Below are 20,064 nucleotides of genomic sequence, written 5' to 3'. Positions count from 1 at the left end.
CTTATTAAATTATTTTATACCCATACAAAATTACTAATAGTTTGAATTAACTTAAAAATTTTTAGCCAAAGATAGTCCAAAAATAGCTACAAAGTAATAGCTAGGACCATCTATTGTGAACATCTATAAAACTTTTTTGACCGTTTGCTCTCTGGTCACACTAATAATATTTTTTTCTTCGCTCGGTTTGTTGCTGCTGGACGAATTTATTTATATTTTAAGGAATTTGGTAATTAATTGCTCATATTCGACGGAAGTAGACGCGTTGACAATCCTGAATCGATCAAGATAGTGAAAAAGCGAGGTGTTTTAACAATATTCCGACCGCCGCCAACCGTTGGCATCCGGGTCCAACGTAGCACTTTCTTTTTGTGTCTGCGTTCGGCGGTGAAAAATCAATATGTTCGTTGGGTATAGAAATCGAATCTGCGACCGTTTATACTATATAGATTACAGATATCGCGTCGACGAGAAGGGGTGGACAAGTGGACGTCCGCCCCAAAAGCGATAATCAAATCAGAGTGAATATATACATATGTTTTTATGACAAAGCCGCGATTCGTTCCAGGAACGGGACGAATGGGCAGATTGCAGCCGTGGTTTTACGTGACCGTGAATCATAAATACATACATATACACACATAAAATTGAACTGAGAAAGTGCGGCGCATATATAAACATATATATATATGCATGTACATACATAAATATAATTAAACGATTATTGGTCCTTCGGATTCGCAGATACCAGGCTGCCAAGATGGGTTCCCTGTTCCGGAGCGAAGAGATGGCACTGTGCCAGCTCTTTCTGCAAAGTGAAGCGGCCTACGCCTGCGTCTCGGAGTTGGGCGAGCTTGGATTGGTGCAGTTCCGCGATGTGAGTATTAAACACTACATGAATTTAAGATTTCTATAGGTGCTCTACACATATGCTCATAGATGTATATATTTATAAAGCTACAGGAATTGTGCGACTTGTTTATGGACTCATTAGTAGCGTCTCCTAACATTTCCTGGTTCATTTAATTTCAAAATTTATAGTTTGTGGGTGGAACTTCAATACTAAGATTCTGGTACTTCTAAATAATAAAGAATTCTCCCTCGAACCCATACAGCTCAATCCGGATGTGAATGCCTTTCAGCGAAAGTTCGTTAATGAGGTCCGTCGGTGCGATGAAATGGAGCGCAAGCTGCGCTATCTCGAAAAGGAGATCAAGAAGGATGGCATACCCATGCTGGACACCGGCGAGAGTCCCGAGGCTCCTCAGCCTCGTGAAATGATTGATTTAGAGGTGAGTGGGACTTAAAAGAGTTTATGGGTATTACAAAAAACACAAAAGGTACAAAGTTTTGTAAAAAAAATATACCCATATGAAATTGATACATATATTGATCTCTCTCAACTGTCTTGCTAACCGCTTACTTACCTTGTATGGCTTCCGTGCCCTTCTTTCCTACCAGGCCACCTTTGAGAAGCTGGAGAACGAGCTGAGAGAGGTGAATCAAAATGCTGAGGCTTTGAAGCGCAATTTCCTGGAGCTGACCGAGCTAAAGCATATTCTTCGCAAGACCCAGGTCTTTTTCGATGAGGTGAGTGGTCGCAATTAAGTGGACATTGACAGCTAATTTATGGCGGAGGCTTCCCCACTAATATTACCGATCGGCAAACCGATTTCGAACTAACATATATGGCAGCCGTAGGGGCTTAAGCCAGGCCAACCAACTAACCATATATTCTTAACAATAACATGAGACACAAGTGTGGCAGTCACGGCTTCCCCTCCACCCTTAACCACACACACTCTCCAAACAGTTTAATCCCCGTCCCCGTCCAAGTCCACTCTCTGCATGAAACCTTTGCTGCTCCTATTCCGCTTCCCCCAAGGCAAACCAAAAACACAATGTGCTTTTTTACCCCCTCTCAGTTTGAGTTTGTACAAATAATTCCTAGTTGTGCGTTTGATATCAGTTTGTTGATGGTTATTGTTTCTGTTCTATTATTCTATTATTTTGTTTTCTAAGAAACAGGCAAAAAAGGGAAATGTATAAAAACTAATAAACTCTGAAAAGTCAAATGTCATGCATTTTATACCAAACTCGACGGTTTTCCAATATAAATCATCTCTTTGAAATATTTTACGACTACAAAAGTTTTAAAACTGTTGTTCATTTACTAAGAAACTACATGTTCATTTATTTTATATTGCTAAAATATATATAAATATAATAAATAAATAACAAGAATGGAAGCTTACTTCGGCACGCCGAAGTTTATATACACTTGCAGATTGGACTTCGAGCACTAGGAATGAATGCAATATAAATTATTTATATTTACGTTAAAAAACAATGAAGTAATGCCTGCTTTCATTTCATGCACCTATACATTTTATATTTAAAGTTTTACATTCGCAGTTAAATAGTAGTCCGATTCTAGAAATTCTAGATTAATATATAATGGCTATATATCAAATTTGATGAAAATCGGTTGAAAACTGGAAAAGTGATCATTTGTTTCTTAAAATTTGTCTAACGTCCCTATGGCAGATATATATATGTATATATATAGTCCACCGATTCGCCATGCCCTGACTTATATACTAGTAAAATTATATAGAAAAATAACTCCATAGTTTCATTCAAATAGCTTGCTCTTAAATTTGCTCCAAAACAGATCTCGCACATAAGTGCATATGATTCCCAACTAGTTCTAACATCCCCGGAAGGAAGTGACTTCTGCCGGCCAAGTGTCAGAAATGTGTTGTTCCAAAAGTTGCAAGTCATTGTTTATTAGTGTTCAAAGTTAGTAATTGATCATACATAGTTTCTGGTCATAGATACTTAGTGATCATAGTTTCTTACTGGTCATAGATACTTAGTGGTCATAGTTACTTAATGATTCGACTCGGCTGTTGATGCTGAACAATAATATATATACCTTACATGATCGGAGGTGACTCCTTCACTGCGTTGCAAACTTCTGACTGAAACTATAATACCCTGCAAGGGTATATAAATAATTTATATATAAAGAATAAACATGTTGGAAATTTACACATAATGAACTGTTAAAATGATATACTTTTAATTCACAAATAATTGCTGTTTTCAATAATCTTAAAAGTTAAAAAATGTATGAGTACCTGGAGCCAGATCTAGCGTCGGCATAAAAATATCTTACGCATCTTATGGTTGTGACCAAATTACATTAAAAGAAGGGTTTTTTTTTGAGCTCATCTTATTCTTTCCCACACACAAATGTTTATAAATATACCTAGATGTATGTAATTATGTGCCAACTTTATTATTTACCTATTATTGATATATTTGGTTATTTTATTATGCGTTTTCTTTACGTTTTTGTTTTTCCATCATCAATCGATCAATCGAATCAATCAACCCAATCCCGACCCCTGACGTTACAACAAAAAAACACACACTGCAAAATGCACCACATGAAAAAACACCACACTCTACTACCGCCTCTGCCTCGGCCACCTGTCACCTGCACATTTTTGGTTTGGTGTGTGTGGACCAAGTCGGTGCCCACGGTTTACAAATCGAGTGGCGCAACGTACTCATCCAGCAAATATCGGCGATATCCGCAGATGGCCGACAACCAGAACGAGGACGAGCAGGCGCAGCTGCTAGGCGAGGAGGGTGTCCGAGCCAGCCAGCCGGGACAGAATTTGAAGCTTGGGTAAATATTCAAAAAGGACGCTGAGATATGACCGGACTTGGGGGAAACTAAATCTAAACTCAGGCCAAGACCAAGACGCGCTCTCGCTCTCCGTCCTCCTGCTCTCCTCCTCCACTCTCACTCTTTCGCTGTTTTCGTCGCTGTTGTTGTGTTCCATGTCCTTTCCCCCTCTGTCGATGATAGGCTATCGAAATTGATCTCAAACATAAAGCACACATAACTTTCGGTGTCGGTGTTTCCATATGCTAAATATATATGTATAATCTATCCACTCCACCCCAAAATCCCACTTCCTTTCCCCCAAAAACAATCTTAATGCGGATGCGGTTCCACTACTATTCAGTACTAACCCCTTATCCGAGCGCCAACTCGGAACGTATGAATGAACTTTTGCCCAAAAATACCATTACCAATTTCTAGCAAGAAGGCGGCGTAAACCAAACGACCGAGTCGATGACCCGCGCCTTAATTACCGACGAGGCGCGCACCGCCGGTGCCTCCATGGGTCCCGTTCAGCTAGGGTATGTATCCAGCATCCAGCATCGAGACGTTTGAATCCAAGATTGGGCAGGCATCGCCATAGACCTTTACACTAAGAACTCGGTTTTTGGGTGGACAAATAGTTGTATTGCTTATTAATTATTAAATTTCGAAGATGTGCTTAGGTAATAGAAGTTTATAAAGTGCTTAATGAGAAATCAAAATAATATTCCTTGGGATCTACGGAAAATATAAAAATTTAATAATATGAACAAATTCTTAACTTTGCGAATGGAAATTATAATTGTTTTCCACAATAGAATATATATACTATATTAATATCTAACTTGAATCTATTTTTTTTCAGTACAATATTGTAGTCTATAAAGAACTTATCACAAACTTTGCTTTAATGTTGCAATATTAATTATTGCTATAAATCAATTTTGAATATGTTTTTTTTATCGTTTTGTGTCGACATATCTAAGTGGACTTTTCCTCTCGATCTATATTCCTAGACTCAATAAAATCATAAGGTTTTAAGCTATGTATTCAATTATTGAGCTATATATTAATGTTAAGATACAAAATATAGTTAGAAATAGTGTCCACCCGAGGGAAGCTTTTACTGTAAATATTTTTTATACGTTCTTTAGCTCCTAACCAAATGAAATGCCACACAAAATTATTGCTTTACTTGCCGCCAAAACTAATCTAATGCTGCGCACCGAGCTAAGACTAACTAAAAACCATGCCAACAACCATTTGTTCCATCCAGACCAGCTTGAAGTCTCTTTCGGAGTTTCTCAAGCAATAATTTTCTGTGCCAAGTTGTGCAAAACAAAAATGATATCAAAAACTAAATTAAACGTCGTTCTCTTCTTATGCTCCTCTCTCTTCCCCCCAAAAACAAAACAAAAAAAAATTAAATGTGTGTATTTAGTTACATGGAGAAATCGAACGAACGTGAGGATTTTATGCCATGGTTGGTACCCTCTGACCCTACCAGACTAGGCCAATCAATCAGTCGTATAGCAGCGCTCATCAATCGTATCTGTATCCGTATCCTCCGTATCTGTTAATCAATCGATCTATCAGCTGTATATATAGAGACATCTGTCATTGGCTTCGCTCGCCTCGCCTTGCCTTGCCTTGCCAAGTCACCCTGCACCGTCCCGCATCTCGCCCAGAACTCAGTTGTCCACATAACCACTCCATTTATCCCAGGGATCCTTCCCAGAGTCTCTCATTTAACCCGTTTCCCAGATTCCCGCTCTCGCCTCGCGCGTCCATTGGTAACTTGTGCTTGAGAGTTTAGTTTTCCTTATTTGTTTCGTAAATAACAACCGGAATGACTCTGTTTTTGGTACTTTTTCCATTTTAAGGAGCAGTTTGACTAATCCCTCTTTTCCCTTTAGCTTCGTGGCTGGTGTCATTCTGCGTGAACGGCTGCCGGCCTTTGAGCGGATGCTTTGGCGCGCCTGTCGTGGCAATGTCTTTTTGCGCCAGGCCATGATCGAAACACCACTGGAGGATCCTACCAATGTAAGTTACCGGACTTTTCTCCTTCAATATATATTATGACCTAACCTTTCTTTTTACAAATTTTGCAGGGCGACCAGGTGCACAAGTCGGTGTTCATCATCTTCTTCCAGGGCGACCAGCTGAAGACGCGCGTCAAGAAGATTTGCGAGGGCTTCCGTGCCACGCTCTATCCATGTCCCGAGGCCCCAGCCGATCGCCGTGAAATGGCCATGGGTGTGATGACGCGAATCGAGGACCTGAACACTGTGCTGGGCCAGACCCAGGATCATCGTCATCGCGTGCTAGTGGCCGCTGCCAAGAACCTAAAGAACTGGTTCGTCAAGGTGCGCAAGATCAAAGCCATCTACCACACCCTGAATCTCTTCAATTTGGACGTGACGCAGAAGTGTCTAATTGCCGAGTGTTGGGTGCCATTGCTGGATATTGAGACTATTCAGCTTGCCCTGCGGCGGGGCACCGAGCGGTCAGGATCGTCGGTGCCGCCGATTCTCAATCGAATGCAAACGTTTGAGAATCCGCCAACCTACAATCGAACCAATAAGTTCACCAAGGCCTTCCAGGCTCTGATCGATGCGTATGGCGTGGCCAGTTATCGGGAAATGAACCCGGCTCCCTACACCATCATCACCTTCCCCTTCCTATTTGCCGTCATGTTTGGTGATTTGGGACACGGCGCCATTATGGCGCTATTTGGACTCTGGATGATACGAAAGGAGAAGGGTCTGGCTGCCCAGAAAACGGACAATGAGATTTGGAACATCTTCTTTGGCGGACGTTATATCATCTTCCTTATGGGCGTGTTCTCGATGTACACGGGTCTCATCTACAATGACATTTTCTCCAAGTCGCTAAATATATTCGGATCCCACTGGCACATGTCTTACAACAAGTCGACGGTAATGGAGAACAAGTTCCTCCAGCTGAATCCCAAAGGTGATTACGAGGGCGCTCCCTATCCTTTCGGCATGGATCCCATTTGGCAGGTTGCCAATGCCAACAAGATCATTTTTCACAATGCCTACAAGATGAAGATTTCCATTATATTCGGTGTTATTCACATGATCTTTGGTGTGATTATGAGCTGGCACAATCACACCTACTTCCGGAACAGGATTTCCATGATCTATGAGTTCATACCGCAGTTGGTCTTCCTGCTGCTCCTTTTCTTCTACATGGTACTGCTGATGTTTATCAAATGGATTAAGTTTGCGGCCACCAATGAAAGTGAGTAATTCTTGAAAGTTTAAGAATATATATCTTAGAATACACTTACCCCATGATCCATATTTACAGAACCTTACAACGAGGCTTGTGCCCCCTCTATTCTGATTACCTTTATCGACATGGTTCTGTTCAATACACCTAAGCCGGTGCCGGAAAAATGTGAGGTGTACATGTTCTTGGGTCAGCACTATATCCAGGTCTTGTTCGTTTTGGTGGCCGTTGGTTGTATCCCCGTGATGCTGCTGGCCAAGCCGTTGCTCATTATGCAGGCACGCAAGCAGGCGAATGTAAGTAGTAACCGCTCCAAAACTTCCAAAGTTCCAGAGTAGTTCATCAAATTCACCACCGAACCTGAGAACACATCAACATCAACATACATCCCTCTGCTATCCACGTTATTATTATTATTACTAACTGCTTCTCGTTTCATTTATGCTTCCCGATTAACAATAAAATTAACAAAATCCCAAAACCAAAATCCACACCAACAAACTAAAAAAACACTCCAATCCACAAATCCAAAGGAAGAGGTTAGTCGTGTCGTTTGTTTGTACATGTCCCAGTCGAACTTGCCTTTTCTTCAAGGTCTTATTTCTAGAGAGGTCATGCATATTGAGCGGAAAAGTCCGACAATGTCATATTGATATATTTTTCTACGGACTTGCACGTTAAATATCGATATGTTATCAATAAAGTGTAGTGTAGCCCCCCTAATCTGTATAGATAAAATTTTAATGAAGTTTTTTTGCTGTTTGAAGTTTAAGGAAGTTCGGCTGTAGTTTAAAAGATTTTCCCCTTTAGGAGTCATCATTAAACAACGCTAACCAATTATTTACTTTCCAGGTGCAGCCCATTGCCGGTGCCACGTCCGATGCGGAGACTGGCGGTGTGTCAAATGGAGGCTCTCACGGCGGTGGCGGTGGCCACGAGGAGGAGGAAGAGCTTTCGGAGATCTTCATACACCAGAGCATTCACACCATCGAGTATGTTCTTGGTTCGGTCTCCCACACAGCTTCGTATCTACGTTTGTGGGCGCTCTCTCTGGCGCATGCCCGTTCGTATTTATATCCTGATCGTTTGGGGTAATAATTAAATTTATTTCTTATTAATATAGAGCTAGCTGAGGTGTTGTGGACCATGGTTCTATCCATTGGACTGAAGCAAGAGGGCTGGGTCGGCGGTGTCGTTTTGACCTGCGTGTTTGCCTTTTGGGCCATTTTAACCGTTGGCATTTTGGTGCTCATGGAAGGCTTGTCGGCCTTCTTGCACACGCTGCGTCTGCATTGGTGAGTTGTGGGGGATTATTATTATCTGACTTGAGAGATTTGCTGATTACCGGGTACTTTTTTCAGGGTGGAGTTCCAAAGCAAGTTCTACAAGGGTCAGGGCTATGCATTCCAGCCCTTCTCGTTCGATGCCATCATTGAGAACGGAGCTGCCGGCACCGATGCGGAGTAAGCGCAACAAGAATACGAAGCCCAAATTTGGGAGCAAACAACCAAAGCATCTTCAGAGTCTCATTATGCACACACATGAAATTAACAATTTATCCAAATAAGCAAAGATATATCGAGTGTGGAATTTAATTACCAAGTTACAGTAACGCTTTCGCCGTGAATTTATCTATCTCATTTTAGCCCCAAGCAAGCGTTAAGCCTTGCCAATAATAATCAATTACTGTTCTTCGTAGACGTGTTTGCCGTGTTTATTAAATGTACTCTATATAACATATAAACATATAAATAAATAGCTAAAGCTAACTCCACTGGGGGTTGGCAACAAAAAGCATAGAATTTAGTTCTTTTGGGGAATGTCTCTTCAAGTATAAATAAGCGTTGTTTATTTAAAAATAAAGTCTTTAACCAGTCATGAGATCATTTAAAGCTTGAACGAATTTCTGCATATTTTGGGGTTGCGTTTCGTAGGGTCTCAGGGCTTCAAAATCCAACGTGGCCAGCTTAGCGCTCACATCCGTGACCCCACAGTAGTAGATATAGTTCTCAGCGGCCAGTTGCCGGGCCAGCTCCAGTTGATGATTGTCCATTAGCTTATCGTTGATCACAATCAGTCCATATTTTTGGTTGTTCAGTATGTCCATGCAAGTTCCAGCCCCGGCATGTCCAATAATTAGGTCAGCAGCCCTTATATCCTCCTGATTCGGCCGGAATTTGTATTGTTCCACCTGGATTCCGTATCTTTTGCTTATCAGTTGGGTTTCCTCATCCGCCAAAGGCTCTGAATTGCCATGTTGCACCATGAGTTTTCGGCACTTACGTGCCTGCAGAGCTCTGAGAGAAGGTTCCGATTTTACGACGCCTATCAGGTCATCGAATTTTGTGGTGCCCACGGTAATATAAACAGTATTTAACTGCATTATTTCTTAAAAATGTAAATCAAATAAAAACAGCAGTCAGCTGTTTAAAAGTTCTTCTTCTTCTTGATGTTTTATTTAGTATGACCATGTCCGCCTTCGATTTAAAAATAGTACAAACTAGTAGAGTACAAACACCGGAAAAATTAGCAAGTAATGTGAGCGAAAATAATACAAAAAATAAATAAATCTTAAAAAAAAGCATAAATCACTTAATATGCTGCTGGCGTTTTGTGAAACGAAATCGATGATCGATATCGACGCTGAAATCGGTTTTCTCCCAGCTCTAGCCTTTTAGCTCTTTTAGCAAACCGTTAAACGTAAAATTCATACTTCTGTATGAAAGTAATAAATATAATCAATTAACATCATAATAATCATAAATACATGAGAAAAAAACAAAATAATAATAAGAAGCTTGCAAATAAAAGTATTTGCTCTCCCTCGCACTCACTAAAGCGAATGTGATCTCTGCTCGCTCACTCATTATGCTGCCGACGAAAGCTTGTGTCTCGCTTTCTGTTTATTCCGTTTTGAACCGTTACCCGTAACGGTTCGCGCTGCTCCCGGGGAAAACAAAATTTTAACAATTCGGGATAAAATCTGTGCTCCGTTTAGTGATTAGTCAGTGCCAGTGATTTGTTTACGTTTAATTCAATTAGTGCAACAAACTTCGCCGTGCTGTGCATAGCTGTGAAGGTGCAGGAGAGTCGTTCCCATCATCTAACGGTAAATTAAATTATTCCCACGTTTCTGCGGTGTGTGCGGGTGTGTACAAGTGTGTGTGAGCGAGCGCCTGCGAGTGTGTAGGTGCCGGCTGCTGTTTGCACGTCGGAAGGTAATTGACTAATCAACACTTCATTTAATTCAGTTTTTATTTCTGCACTCGCGCCGTTTATTTTTTGTTTATTTTGCAAACAATTCTCAAGTTTGCCCGTGGCGGGCGGCATCTGGCAACGATTAATGGGAAAGGAAAAGACAACAACAAACAAATAGACAGACGAAGAGCTTTCCAGCGCCAAGGCATTGGAATAAGACTGGAATTATTGACCATAAACGCTTTACCGGCCCCGAAAACTTTCCTCCCCTAAATATCGCCAATTTATGGCCGATCGCTTGCCAAATTGACTATCCAAATTTGTAGAAATCATATGGGATGCTGCTGCTGCTGCTGCCGCTGCCCCAAATCCAATTAGAGCACCCGTGCAAATTATGCGGCGGACTGGCGATCGCGATCGATTCTTTATATTCCAACCCCCCGCCCTCTTGGCCAATCGTGGACACACCCACACATACATAGGCACACAGAGACACATCAGTCAGCGGTCAATAAATTGTCTCTCTCTTGGATTTTTGGGACGGGGAGAGACAGGGAAAAATAGAGCGATTAAAAATGAATGTCTTAATCGTGGGTGTGTGCAAAGAGCCAATATTTACATGTCTTCTGCTCTTCTTCGTTCTCCATTCTGCGTGTCTCCAGCATCCCCCTACTGTGCCCCCTTGGGAATCGGTCCAATGATTTGTCAATGTTCGCTTTCCCGTACCCCGCAGTTATCCATGTCCTTGTGTTAATTAATCGCACTGCACTGAAAGAAACTGTAAAATGTTATTGGGGAGAATTATAAATGTCAATCCAAGGGTTGTTATTTTTTGTATACATTTTTTATCCTTGTGTTTATTACCCGCACTGAAGTGATCCATCTAAATTAAGATGGAAATATTACAAATTAAAAGCTTAATCAGTTTATTTTATATTAATTAGATATTTGAAAACAATATTGTTCCACAATTTTAAATGTTATTATACCAAAGTTTTCCTAAAACACAAAATAATGTTATATTAAAGAGAACCCAACTTGGGGGTTTCGTCAGTGCTTAAACTCTATTCATCGCCATATGCTTGGCACATAGCCGGAGGCATTACACGCAGTTTATCAATGAAATATTGCTATAAATTGGATCCCCAACGGGAGGCCCAGGGAATCCCATCCGCAAGGGAATGGAATGGAGCCTCAGTGGGTGACATAGTATCATTTGCAGCAGCGAAGGTCACAGTGTCGAATGGGTCCGACTTCTGTACGTAGTTTGGCGGCGGCGTTTAATTGCAGTAATTTGCAAAAATAAAAAAAAGAAACAAAATATATATAACCCGAAGGAGAAGAGTAACGCAGCCCAGCAGCATAAGCTGATCAAATTAATGTCATAACTCAATTAGCCCGGCGGACGTATTTGCATGAATATGAGTTGATTTACGACCATGTTGTTGCCCCGCTCAATTTGTGCTTAAACTTTTGCCAATTGATAATAGCAGCGTGCTGGGAGTTCTGTCTGTCTCTTTAGAGGCTCGGCCCGGTCTTCTAGTTAAGCTCACAATCTCTGTCAGATTAAAGGAATAATACTTGTTCATATATATCAGACTAAAGAAAAGAAGGTTCACGGGGGCACTGACATTTTGATAAGCTTATAGATCAAAACAGAAATTTGTTTATATTCCAAATCATCTTCTATCTTATTCACTGCTTCTGTTTGTTTAGCAAGTTTTTGGTTTAAAATGATCAAAATTAATTGTAAATATTTATGGGAAAGGAATGTAACATACATGCTTTAAGACTAAAACCCCCCATGTTTGCTATGTAATTTGGAAAAACCAACGCACTACGTCTCTGATCCGACAGAGACTTGGCTAACTTCAAGCACAACTTCTCTGCTGAATGGGAAATATCAAGAATTTAGATATATATTAAATTTGCGCGACTGACGTTGCGGGAAACACCCCTTGGTATACGCTTAACCCATCTAACCAGATGCATGTCTAGAGAGGTCTCCACACAAAAACCAGCCTGGTGACATAAGTGTGTGCTCCTCCAGCCGAAGCCAGTTATCAACTGGGCCAGTAACTTTAGCTGTTTATTATGACCATTGTTCTATCGGTTCTATATGTACAATGCATTGTTAGGAAGCAAAGTGTTTTGAAAGGTTTTTAAACTTTGTTTTGGTTTTAATTTTCAAAAAGCAGATAAAAATTAGTTTATTTCAGATATCTTATTTATATTTAGACCTTAGAAGCAATATACCCGCTTTTAAAACTGGTCATAAATAATCCTCTAAGGCCCACATTATATGAACAATTCATTTTTTGCTACTAAATATATGTACATATGTATAATGTGAGTCGTTCCCTCAGAGAATGAGCTAATGAATCAGTTGCGTTATCGACAAACTAAGCGATTTCCTACTCGAAAACAAAAAACAAAACTGTCTTCGCAAGGAGTCCTTCCTGTGTGGCTTCCCCTTAGCTGGTTGACCGCAAAAGGACACGGCGGCTCAGGGACAAATTGTGCAATTAAATCGAAACCCCCGCAGATGATGATGACACAAGACAGCCAAAGGGGTTGGCCTCGAGGCCAGAGAAACCACTTAAGTGGATCCGAGATTGCAAGGCGAGCAACCTGCAGTTGCATATCACATTACGGAGCTTCCAGGGCGGAAGTGGATGTGGATAGAGAAGTGGAAGTGGAAGTGGTGGAGTGCTTAAGGACTTAACTAACCGACAAGTTCTTCATACTTACAGGATCGGGGATAGGTTACAGTTCAACAGGAAAACTGGTTTCTATTTAAGACATTTAGACACCATTTCCGATTATTTTTATACCCTTGCAGGGTATTATAATTTCAGTCAGAAGTTTGCAACGCAGTGAAGGAGGCACCTCCGACTATATAAAGTATATATATTCTTGATCAGGATCAACAGCCGAGTCGATCTAGCCATGTCCGTCTGTCCGTCTGTCCGTCTGTCCGTCTGTCCGTCTGTCCTTCTGTCCGTCTGTCCGTCTGTCCGTTTCTACGCAAACTAGTCTCTCAGTTTTGAAGCTATCTGAATGAAACTTTGTAGTTAGCCTTCTATATACTCTCACTCGTATATATGTCGGAACGGGCCGGATCGGACGACTATATCATATAGCTGCCATAGGAACGATCGGAAAATTTTTACAAAAAAATTTTTAACTTTTTCAGTTTTCAATAGAATTGGATCAAATTTGAGATATAGCCATTCTACTATACTCTACAATTTTGCATAAAATTTTATGAAAATCGGACTACTATATCATATAGCTCCCATAGGAACGATCGAGAAATTAATACAATTAAATTTATAACCTTTTCAGTTTTCAACTGACTTTCATCAAATTTTAGGTATAGGCATTTTATATTAGTCTTAAATTTTGTGTCAAATTTCATGAAAATCGGACTATTATATCATATAGGTGCCATACAAACGATCGTTTGATGTAGAGGAAAAATGCAAATCTTTGAATGTAAAACTGAAAATATAATATGTATAGGTGAATACAATGAAAGCAGGTATTACTTCATTGTTTTTTAACACAAATATATATCATTTATATTGTATGGTTTTTTATTCATAGAAGTTCTATCTGCAAGGGTATATAAACTTCGGCGTGCCGAAGTTAGCTTCCTTTCTTGTTAATAATAAAATCTTAATTAAATCTTATATTTCAGCCTTCGCCATGGTCGTCAAGGAAATACCCCTCCACGAGAATCTCAGCATGGAGAATCGCTCTACCAATGCTGCCACGCCCACCACGACCACAACATTCTCACGACCAGGGCGTCGCTTTCATCTCTCCCTGACCACTGCCATCCTGCTGGCCTCCTTTTTCATCTGTACCCTGCTGGCCGTAGGCTTTATTGTCTACAACTTTGCAACTTGTGCCCAGCTAGAACCAGCGCCGGGCGAGGACATCGTCTGCACCAGTGTCCATCTGAGGAATAAGCTGAAGTCGGGCCAGGAAGATGGAAGGCCCAAGTATGACCGAGATGTCAGACTACCGCGCTCCATTCGCCCACTGAAGTACAACATAACGCTGGAGCCGCTGCTTAGCGGCAACTTCAGCTTCACCGGCAGCGTCCAGATCCGGATCAAAGTGCTGGAGGATTGCTACAACATCACCATGCATGCCGAAGAACTCAACATTTCGCGCCACGACGCCTCCGTTCGTCGGGTGTTGCCCAATGGGGAGCTGGATGGGGATAGCCTAAGGATCCATAAGCAGTACCTAGTGGGTGCGAAGCAGTTCTTCGTCATTGAGTTGTATGACAAGCTGCTGAAGGGCGCTGAGTATGTGGTGTACCTACGCTTCGGCGGTATCATTGAGGACTACCTACAGGGATTCTATCGCAGCTCCTACGAGGTGCAAAATGAAACAAGGTGGGGAGTTATTAACAAAATTCGCGCAGAAAAAATCGTAACTATTTTGGGCTTCTTGCAGATGGGTGGCCTCAACCCAGTTCCAGGCCACGGACGCCAGACGAGCCTTTCCCTGCTTCGATGAGCCCGCCTTGAAGGCCAACTTCACCCTACATATAGCTCGACCGCGGAACATGACCACTGTCTCCAACATGCCCATTGTGGCCACCAACGATCAGTGAGTATTCTTTGAATAATTTTCCAGTAAATACCTTTAAAGGCTTTCTTTTTAATAGAATTACAAAAAAGCTAATATATTCCTGAACTTTTAACCCAATAATCTCTCTATATTAGCGCCACCCTGCCCAGCTACGTGTGGGATCACTTTGCGGAATCGCTGCCCATGTCTACATACCTGGTGGCCTATGCCATATCCGACTTCACGCACATTTCCTCGGGTAATTTCTCAGTGTGGGCAAGAGCGGATGCCATCAAGTCGGCGGAGTATGCCCTAAGTGTGGGCCCAAGGATTCTTACATTCCTGCAGGACTTTTTCAACGTGACATTCCCTTTGCCCAAGATCGATATGATTGCTTTGCCAGAGTTCCAGGCAGGAGCCATGGAGAACTGGGGTCTTATTACCTTCAGGGAGACGGCGATGCTGTACGATCCAGGGGTGGCCACGGCCAACAACAAACAGCGTGTGGCCTCGGTGGTGGGCCACGAGTTGGCCCATCAGTGGTTCGGTAACCTGGTAACGCCCAGCTGGTGGTCTGATATCTGGCTGAACGAAGGATTCGCTAGCTACATGGAATATCTGACAGCCGATGCAGTTGCCCCCGAGTGGAAACAATTGGATCAGTTTGTGGTTAACGAATTGCAGACGGTATTCCAGCTGGATGCTCTCTCCACATCCCACAAGATCTCGCATGAAGTGTTCAATCCACAGGAGATCTCGGAGATATTCGATCGCATCTCCTACGCCAAGGGATCGACCATTATTCGCATGATGGCGCACTTTCTCACGAATCCAGTGTTCCGTCGCGGGCTTAGCAAATATCTGCAGGAGATGTAAGTGGAGATTACTGACAGTTCCCTTAGAGATTATGTGTTTCTGCCTTTTCAGGGCCTACAACTCCGCCACCCAGGACGATCTTTGGCGCTTCCTCACCAACGAGGCCAAATCTTCTGGATTGCTGGATCACAGCCGTAGTGTGAAAGAGATCATGGATACATGGACCCTGCAAACGGGTTACCCGGTGGTTAAGGTATCCCGGCATCCCAACTCCAATGTCATTCGTCTTGAGCAAGTGCGCTTTGTGTACACCAATACGACCAAGGAGGACGAGAGCCTGCTATGGTGGATTCCCATCACTTTTACCACTGCTGCGGAGCTGAATTTCGCCAACACTCGGCCGACCACATGGATGCCACGCACCAAGTTGTACGAGCTAGAGAACCGTAACCTCTCCACCGCCAAGTGGTTCATCTTCAATATCCAGCAGACGGGCTACTACCGAGTGAACTACGACCTGGACAACTGGCGTGCTATCACCGGACATCTGATGGATAGGGAACACTTTGAGGAAATCGCACCAGCGAATCGAGCACAACTGATTGACGATGTTCTGAATCTGGCCCGGGGATCCTACCTCTCCTATGACACTGCCATGAATCTTACCCGCTACTTGGCGCACGAGACGGGACATGTGCCCTGGAAGGCGGCCATTAGCAACTTTATCTTTATCGATTCCATGTTCGTCAACTCTGGAGACTATGATCTGATTAAGGTGGCTCATATTTATTTACTGTTGAAGGAGTAAACCTCTCTAATACGGATCTGATTTTTTACAGAACTATTTGCTAAAGCAACTATCAAAGGTCTACGAACAGGTGGGCTTTCAGGACTCGGCGGATCCAGCGGATATATTGGTGCAGCTTAAGCGTGCTGATGTCTTGGGCATGGCCTGTCATTTGGGCCATCAGGAGTGCATCGCGGAGGCCAGCAGACACTTCCAGAACTGGGTGCAGACTCCCAATCCGGATGCCAATAATCCGTAAGTAAAGGTTTTAAAAGCAAAAAAATAATCACTCTAAAGTAGAGCTCTCTCCAAAACCTAACTCTATTTTCTGTATTATATGTATTCTTTCTTACCTTTCCAGCATAGTTCCGAATCTCCGTGGTGTCGTTTACTGCTCGGCCATCCAGTATGGCACGGAGCATGAGTGGGACTTTGCATTTGAGCGTTACCTAAAGACCAATGTGCCCGGAGAAAAGGACCTGCTGCTGAGTGCCCTAGGCTGTTCCAGGGAGCCGTGGCTGCTCTATCGTTTCCTGCGTCGTGGCACAGCCGGCCAGCATATCCGTAAACAGGATCTTTTCCGGGTATTTGCTGCTGTTTCTAACACGGTGGTGGGTCAGCAGATAGCCTTTGATTTTCTGCGCAACAACTGGCAGGAAATCAAAACCTAGTAAGTATTTCTTCTCCACAATAAAGACATATGCTATAGCATCCTTTTCAGCATGGGTAACCAGATGTCCAACATCCACACACTCTTCAAGTTCACCACGAAGCGCTGGAACACCAAGTTCCAGCTGAGCGAGTTCGAGAACTTTGTAAAGGATGCCCATTGGGACTACGACCGGCCCATCCAGCAGATCGTCGAACAGATGGAGACGAGCGTGGATTGGATGAACAAGAACTACAAGTCCATTGTCAAGTGGTTGGAGAATGAATCGGCACGGGCGTAAGGGGAGCGGGGAGCGGATAGCAATGATCCGGCGGCTTGGCTGGATCAAGCAAGGCTGCAACCAGTATTAAAATGTTCCGCAGCTGCAATTACGCATTTATGTCTAGTTTTTTATCGAGTTTTCGCCAAAGATCGATCGTCCAGAGAGAAGAGAGCAACATCACTTTTTTATTAACCCCTTTTCTTCATAAAAATTATGAGCGAGTCTTTTAATTTTAATTTTATTCTGTAATTACTTGTACTTGTACTTAAATGTAAAATGTAAATGGAATTATATCATTGTTCGTCACAAAAGTCAGGTCTAATCCTGTTTCACAGCTTCAGCTTGTGGCTCCGCCCTCATTGGAGCTTTGATCACATTTGCAAACATCAGTGTGCCCACAAAAACGAGTACAGTACCCAGCCAGTGGTACAGGGTGAAGGGATTCCTGAAGTACACGATGGAGAACACCAGGGAGATGAACTTGCGCAGGGTCAGGATGAGGGTGACCGTCAGCGAGCTGCATTCCGTTGTCAGCGAGTACACAGAGCTAATGCACAGATGCTGGGCCAGCACATTGCCTACTAAATAGAGAAGGAAAAGGGGTACAGCCAGGCCCAGCAGGGGCAGGCGGTAGGTGTCCCCCTCAAAGGCTAGACTCCAGTGCGTCCTTATGTTGTCGTGCATCAGGAAGAAGGCGGGAAGCGGCAACAAATGAGTATAGTAGAGAGCTTCCCGGGCACATTGGCTCCCATGTTTCCGGTACAGGAGCTCCTGGGTAATGCCCATGTAGGAGGAGATGAACAGGGCCAGCACCAAGAGCAGTACGCCCACCAGCCACCAAAAGATGTCCACTTCCCTGTAATCCTTGTGGTCCGCAACCTCCTGACTTGAATAGTAGGTGCAGATGAATATTCCCACGGTGATCATGAGCACCGATATGTATTGGCTGATCCTGTACCTCCTCTTTAGCACCAGCGTTCCCAGGCACATGTTGGATATGAGGGAACCGCCGCGTATTATCATGTGGAGCGTCATAGGTACATTGTACTGGAATACGTAGTTATTGCAAACGCTGGTGAGGAAAAACATTGCCACCAGGAGGACATAGCTTCTCAGATCGATCACCCGTTTGGCCCGACCGAACTTTGAGGTGAAGATGAAGCCCTCGAGAGCTATGAAGGCGAACTGGGTGGCTGTAACCAGGTTGCCGGCTCCCGGATCCAGCTTTACCAGAAGTTCCAGGAACACCACGCCACTGCAGCAGCCCAGGAAGACGCCCCCGACGGCCAGAACAGAGCGTGGGGACAAACTCATCGAAACAACGAAATACTACTACTAACTGTGACCCTAATATAGGCCATGTCGAGCTTTTGAGCCAACTTTCTTTTTGGCCAGCCCAACGAAAACGTAAACAAAGCCAACAGGTGGTTATCGAGAAGTTATCGATAGCACATCATCGTAATAAGAAACAGCTGAATATCTGGTAGCGAAATTCAAATTTGGAATAAATGAAATACAATTTCTAACTTAATTTTAATCACATTCGAAATTTATGCACCAACAGTCTTTTTTTACAAAATTACAAATTACAATGATTAATGATTTTCACGAACAAATATTTGCATGTATGAATGGTAAAATAAATATTACGATTGCTGCTTCTCCAGCAGGGCAATGATTTTATCCAGCTTCTCCGCTTGCTTGGCCTCAAAGTCATCCAGCCGCTTGGTCACAAGCTGGTTTAGCTGCAGGAATCGCTTGTCTATGAGTTCCTTAAGGATCGACATATCAGCACAGGGAGCTGCGGGAGTTGGAGGAGGAGCAACAGTAGCCTCCGCCTGCGGAGATCCACCTTTAATGAGCGACATGAAATGCTGCAGCTTGTCGGCATGCTCCTCATCTTTGGACTGACTGCCTCCCTTTTGCAGCAGCTCCTGGATGCGGAGTAGATCCACTGGCCTTGGCAGCTGGGTTGTGATTCCATTCGGATTCGGGGCCACGTGCAGCATGGATCCGTAAACGCAGATCTCGTTGGAGGCGGTGAGTAATTTGAGATTTATATCATTGATTCCCGAACGGTCGATCTCCATGTCGTAGCGATAGGGACGCACTGGCACCTCCGCATCCTCCTCTTCCACGCAGATTCCGTAGATTGTTTCGAAGTACTCCTGTGACGGCCCTATGAACAGCTCCACCTTGGGAGCACTACAGATCAGCGTCAGAGCGGCAATTTTGTAGCGGGTCGCAATTTGGAACCTCAGCTCGCAAGGCGGCGGGGGTCTCTCCGAACTTGCAAACAGCACGGCACGCTCCTCATTAATCACATCGTCAAGATCCGGCCTGTGTGTGTGTGCAAACAAAGGAAGTTGCTTAATCAGTGGCGGCGGAAAAACCAGTTTTCAGGGCGTGAAAATCCTTTGTCTCTCACTTTACAAAGACATCGTCGTCGGATAGACGGGTGGCCACCAGCTGGGACAGCTCGTTGCCCGCCGTCTGGGGCCAATTGCATATAGCCGTCACCTTATCGCACATGATTTTATTCAAAGATTTCCCTTAAGTTTAGGGGGTAGAATTTGAAAAAAGCGTTTTCCCGTGGAAGAAGCGCAAATCAAAACACAAGTGGTGATGGGCAGTCAGCGATAACAGCCGATGGGGCGCTGCCAACCTGTTGGAGCTAGCGGAGCCTGCCAACTGGGGCGTCTGGCATCACGGCTCGCCGTTGACCGTGGCCAAGGTCAATCACTTAAGGGACTTTTCCAAAGATTCTTTGCATTTTTAATGGCGTCTAGAGGGCCTAGCGG

At 43.3% G+C, this 20,064-nt stretch overlaps 5 protein-coding genes across 21 annotated transcripts; 2 read left to right on the top strand and 3 right to left on the bottom strand.

Annotated features, from left to right (window-relative positions):
* The first annotated feature begins 100 nt into the window (after positions 1-100).
* On the top strand, positions 101-8,734 carry Vha100-1 (V-type ATPase subunit a family protein Vha100-1). 16 transcript variants are annotated; one of them, XM_020955417.2, is made up of 12 exons: positions 101-229; positions 745-877; positions 1,116-1,292; positions 1,462-1,590; positions 4,121-4,221; positions 5,124-5,165; positions 5,599-5,725; positions 5,794-6,949; positions 7,019-7,236; positions 7,793-8,003; positions 8,064-8,235; positions 8,302-8,734. In XM_020955417.2, the coding sequence occupies exons 2-12, from the start codon at positions 761-763 to the stop codon at positions 8,405-8,407; spliced, it is 2,556 nt and encodes an 851-aa protein (XP_020811076.2). In that variant the 5' UTR covers positions 101-229; positions 745-760; the 3' UTR covers positions 8,408-8,734. The 16 variants fall into 16 exon arrangements, with proteins under 16 accessions (XP_020811076.2, XP_020811079.2, XP_020811081.2 ...); XM_086840255.1 differs by having other exon boundaries at positions 158-691; XM_086840254.1 differs by having other exon boundaries at positions 170-521.
* Positions 8,276-9,599, bottom strand: Alg13 (Alg13 UDP-N-acetylglucosaminyltransferase subunit). Its single transcript, XM_020955423.2, has one exon. It carries the CDS (start codon positions 9,321-9,323, stop codon positions 8,808-8,810), a length of 516 nt encoding a protein of 171 aa, XP_020811082.1. The 5' UTR covers positions 9,324-9,599; the 3' UTR covers positions 8,276-8,807.
* Positions 9,459-17,574, top strand: superdeath (Suppressor of ER stress-induced death). Of its 2 annotated transcripts, none has more exons than XM_020955917.2 (8): positions 9,459-10,049; positions 13,842-14,550; positions 14,612-14,767; positions 14,884-15,600; positions 15,656-16,319; positions 16,384-16,586; positions 16,693-17,001; positions 17,053-17,574. In XM_020955917.2, exons 2-8 carry the CDS (start codon positions 13,850-13,852, stop codon positions 17,279-17,281), a joined length of 2,979 nt encoding a protein of 992 aa, XP_020811576.2. In that variant the 5' UTR covers positions 9,459-10,049; positions 13,842-13,849; the 3' UTR covers positions 17,282-17,574. The 2 variants fall into 2 exon arrangements, with proteins under 2 accessions (XP_020811576.2, XP_020811575.2); XM_020955916.2 differs by having other exon boundaries at positions 9,577-10,158.
* On the bottom strand, positions 17,488-18,670 carry LOC110186653 (endoplasmic reticulum GDP-fucose transporter). The gene has a single exon (XM_020955918.2). The coding sequence runs from the start codon at positions 18,575-18,577 to the stop codon at positions 17,582-17,584; it is 996 nt and encodes a 331-aa protein (XP_020811577.1). The 5' UTR covers positions 18,578-18,670; the 3' UTR covers positions 17,488-17,581.
* Positions 18,671-18,790: 120 nt separating this feature from the next.
* On the bottom strand, positions 18,791-19,934 carry LOC110186743 (uncharacterized). The gene is made up of 2 exons (XM_020956008.2): positions 19,692-19,934; positions 18,791-19,603 (listed from the first exon to the last, which is right to left on the bottom strand). Exons 1-2 carry the CDS (start codon positions 19,793-19,795, stop codon positions 18,910-18,912), a joined length of 798 nt encoding a protein of 265 aa, XP_020811667.2. The 5' UTR covers positions 19,796-19,934; the 3' UTR covers positions 18,791-18,909.
* Between the last annotated feature and the right edge of the window lie 130 nt (positions 19,935-20,064).

The sequence above is a fragment of the Drosophila serrata genome, unplaced genomic scaffold (genome assembly GCF_035046125.1).
Source record: "Drosophila serrata isolate PLE 108 unplaced genomic scaffold, ASM3504612v1 contig_382, whole genome shotgun sequence".
NCBI lineage: Eukaryota > Metazoa > Arthropoda > Insecta > Diptera > Drosophilidae > Drosophila > Drosophila serrata.
This window is presented reverse-complemented; position numbering and strand designations above follow the sequence as displayed.

Bases quoted from the DNA above. Each gene is read 5' to 3' on its own strand.
- Vha100-1 (XM_086840249.1), top strand. The intron at 1,293-1,461 runs GTGAGTGGGACT...CTTTCCTACCAG, and splicing joins GTGAAATGATTGATTTAGAG to GCCACCTTTGAGAAGCTGGA. The intron at 8,236-8,301 runs GTGAGTTGTGGG...TACTTTTTTCAG, and splicing joins CACACGCTGCGTCTGCATTG to GGTGGAGTTCCAAAGCAAGT.
- Alg13 (XM_020955423.2), bottom strand. From the start codon at position 9,323: ATGCAGTTAAATACTGTTTATATTACCGTGGGCACCACAAAATTCGAT.
- superdeath (XM_020955917.2), top strand. From the start codon at position 13,850: ATGGTCGTCAAGGAAATACCCCTCCACGAGAATCTCAGCATGGAGAAT. The intron at 15,601-15,655 runs GTAAGTGGAGAT...CTGCCTTTTCAG, and splicing joins AGCAAATATCTGCAGGAGAT to GGCCTACAACTCCGCCACCC. The intron at 16,320-16,383 runs GTGGCTCATATT...GATTTTTTACAG, and splicing joins GAGACTATGATCTGATTAAG to AACTATTTGCTAAAGCAACT.
- LOC110186653 (XM_020955918.2), bottom strand. From the start codon at position 18,577: ATGAGTTTGTCCCCACGCTCTGTTCTGGCCGTCGGGGGCGTCTTCCTG.
- LOC110186743 (XM_020956008.2), bottom strand. From the start codon at position 19,795: ATGTGCGATAAGGTGACGGCTATATGCAATTGGCCCCAGACGGCGGGC. The intron at 19,604-19,691 runs GTGAGAGACAAA...ACACACACACAG, and splicing joins GACGACGATGTCTTTGTAAA to GCCGGATCTTGACGATGTGA.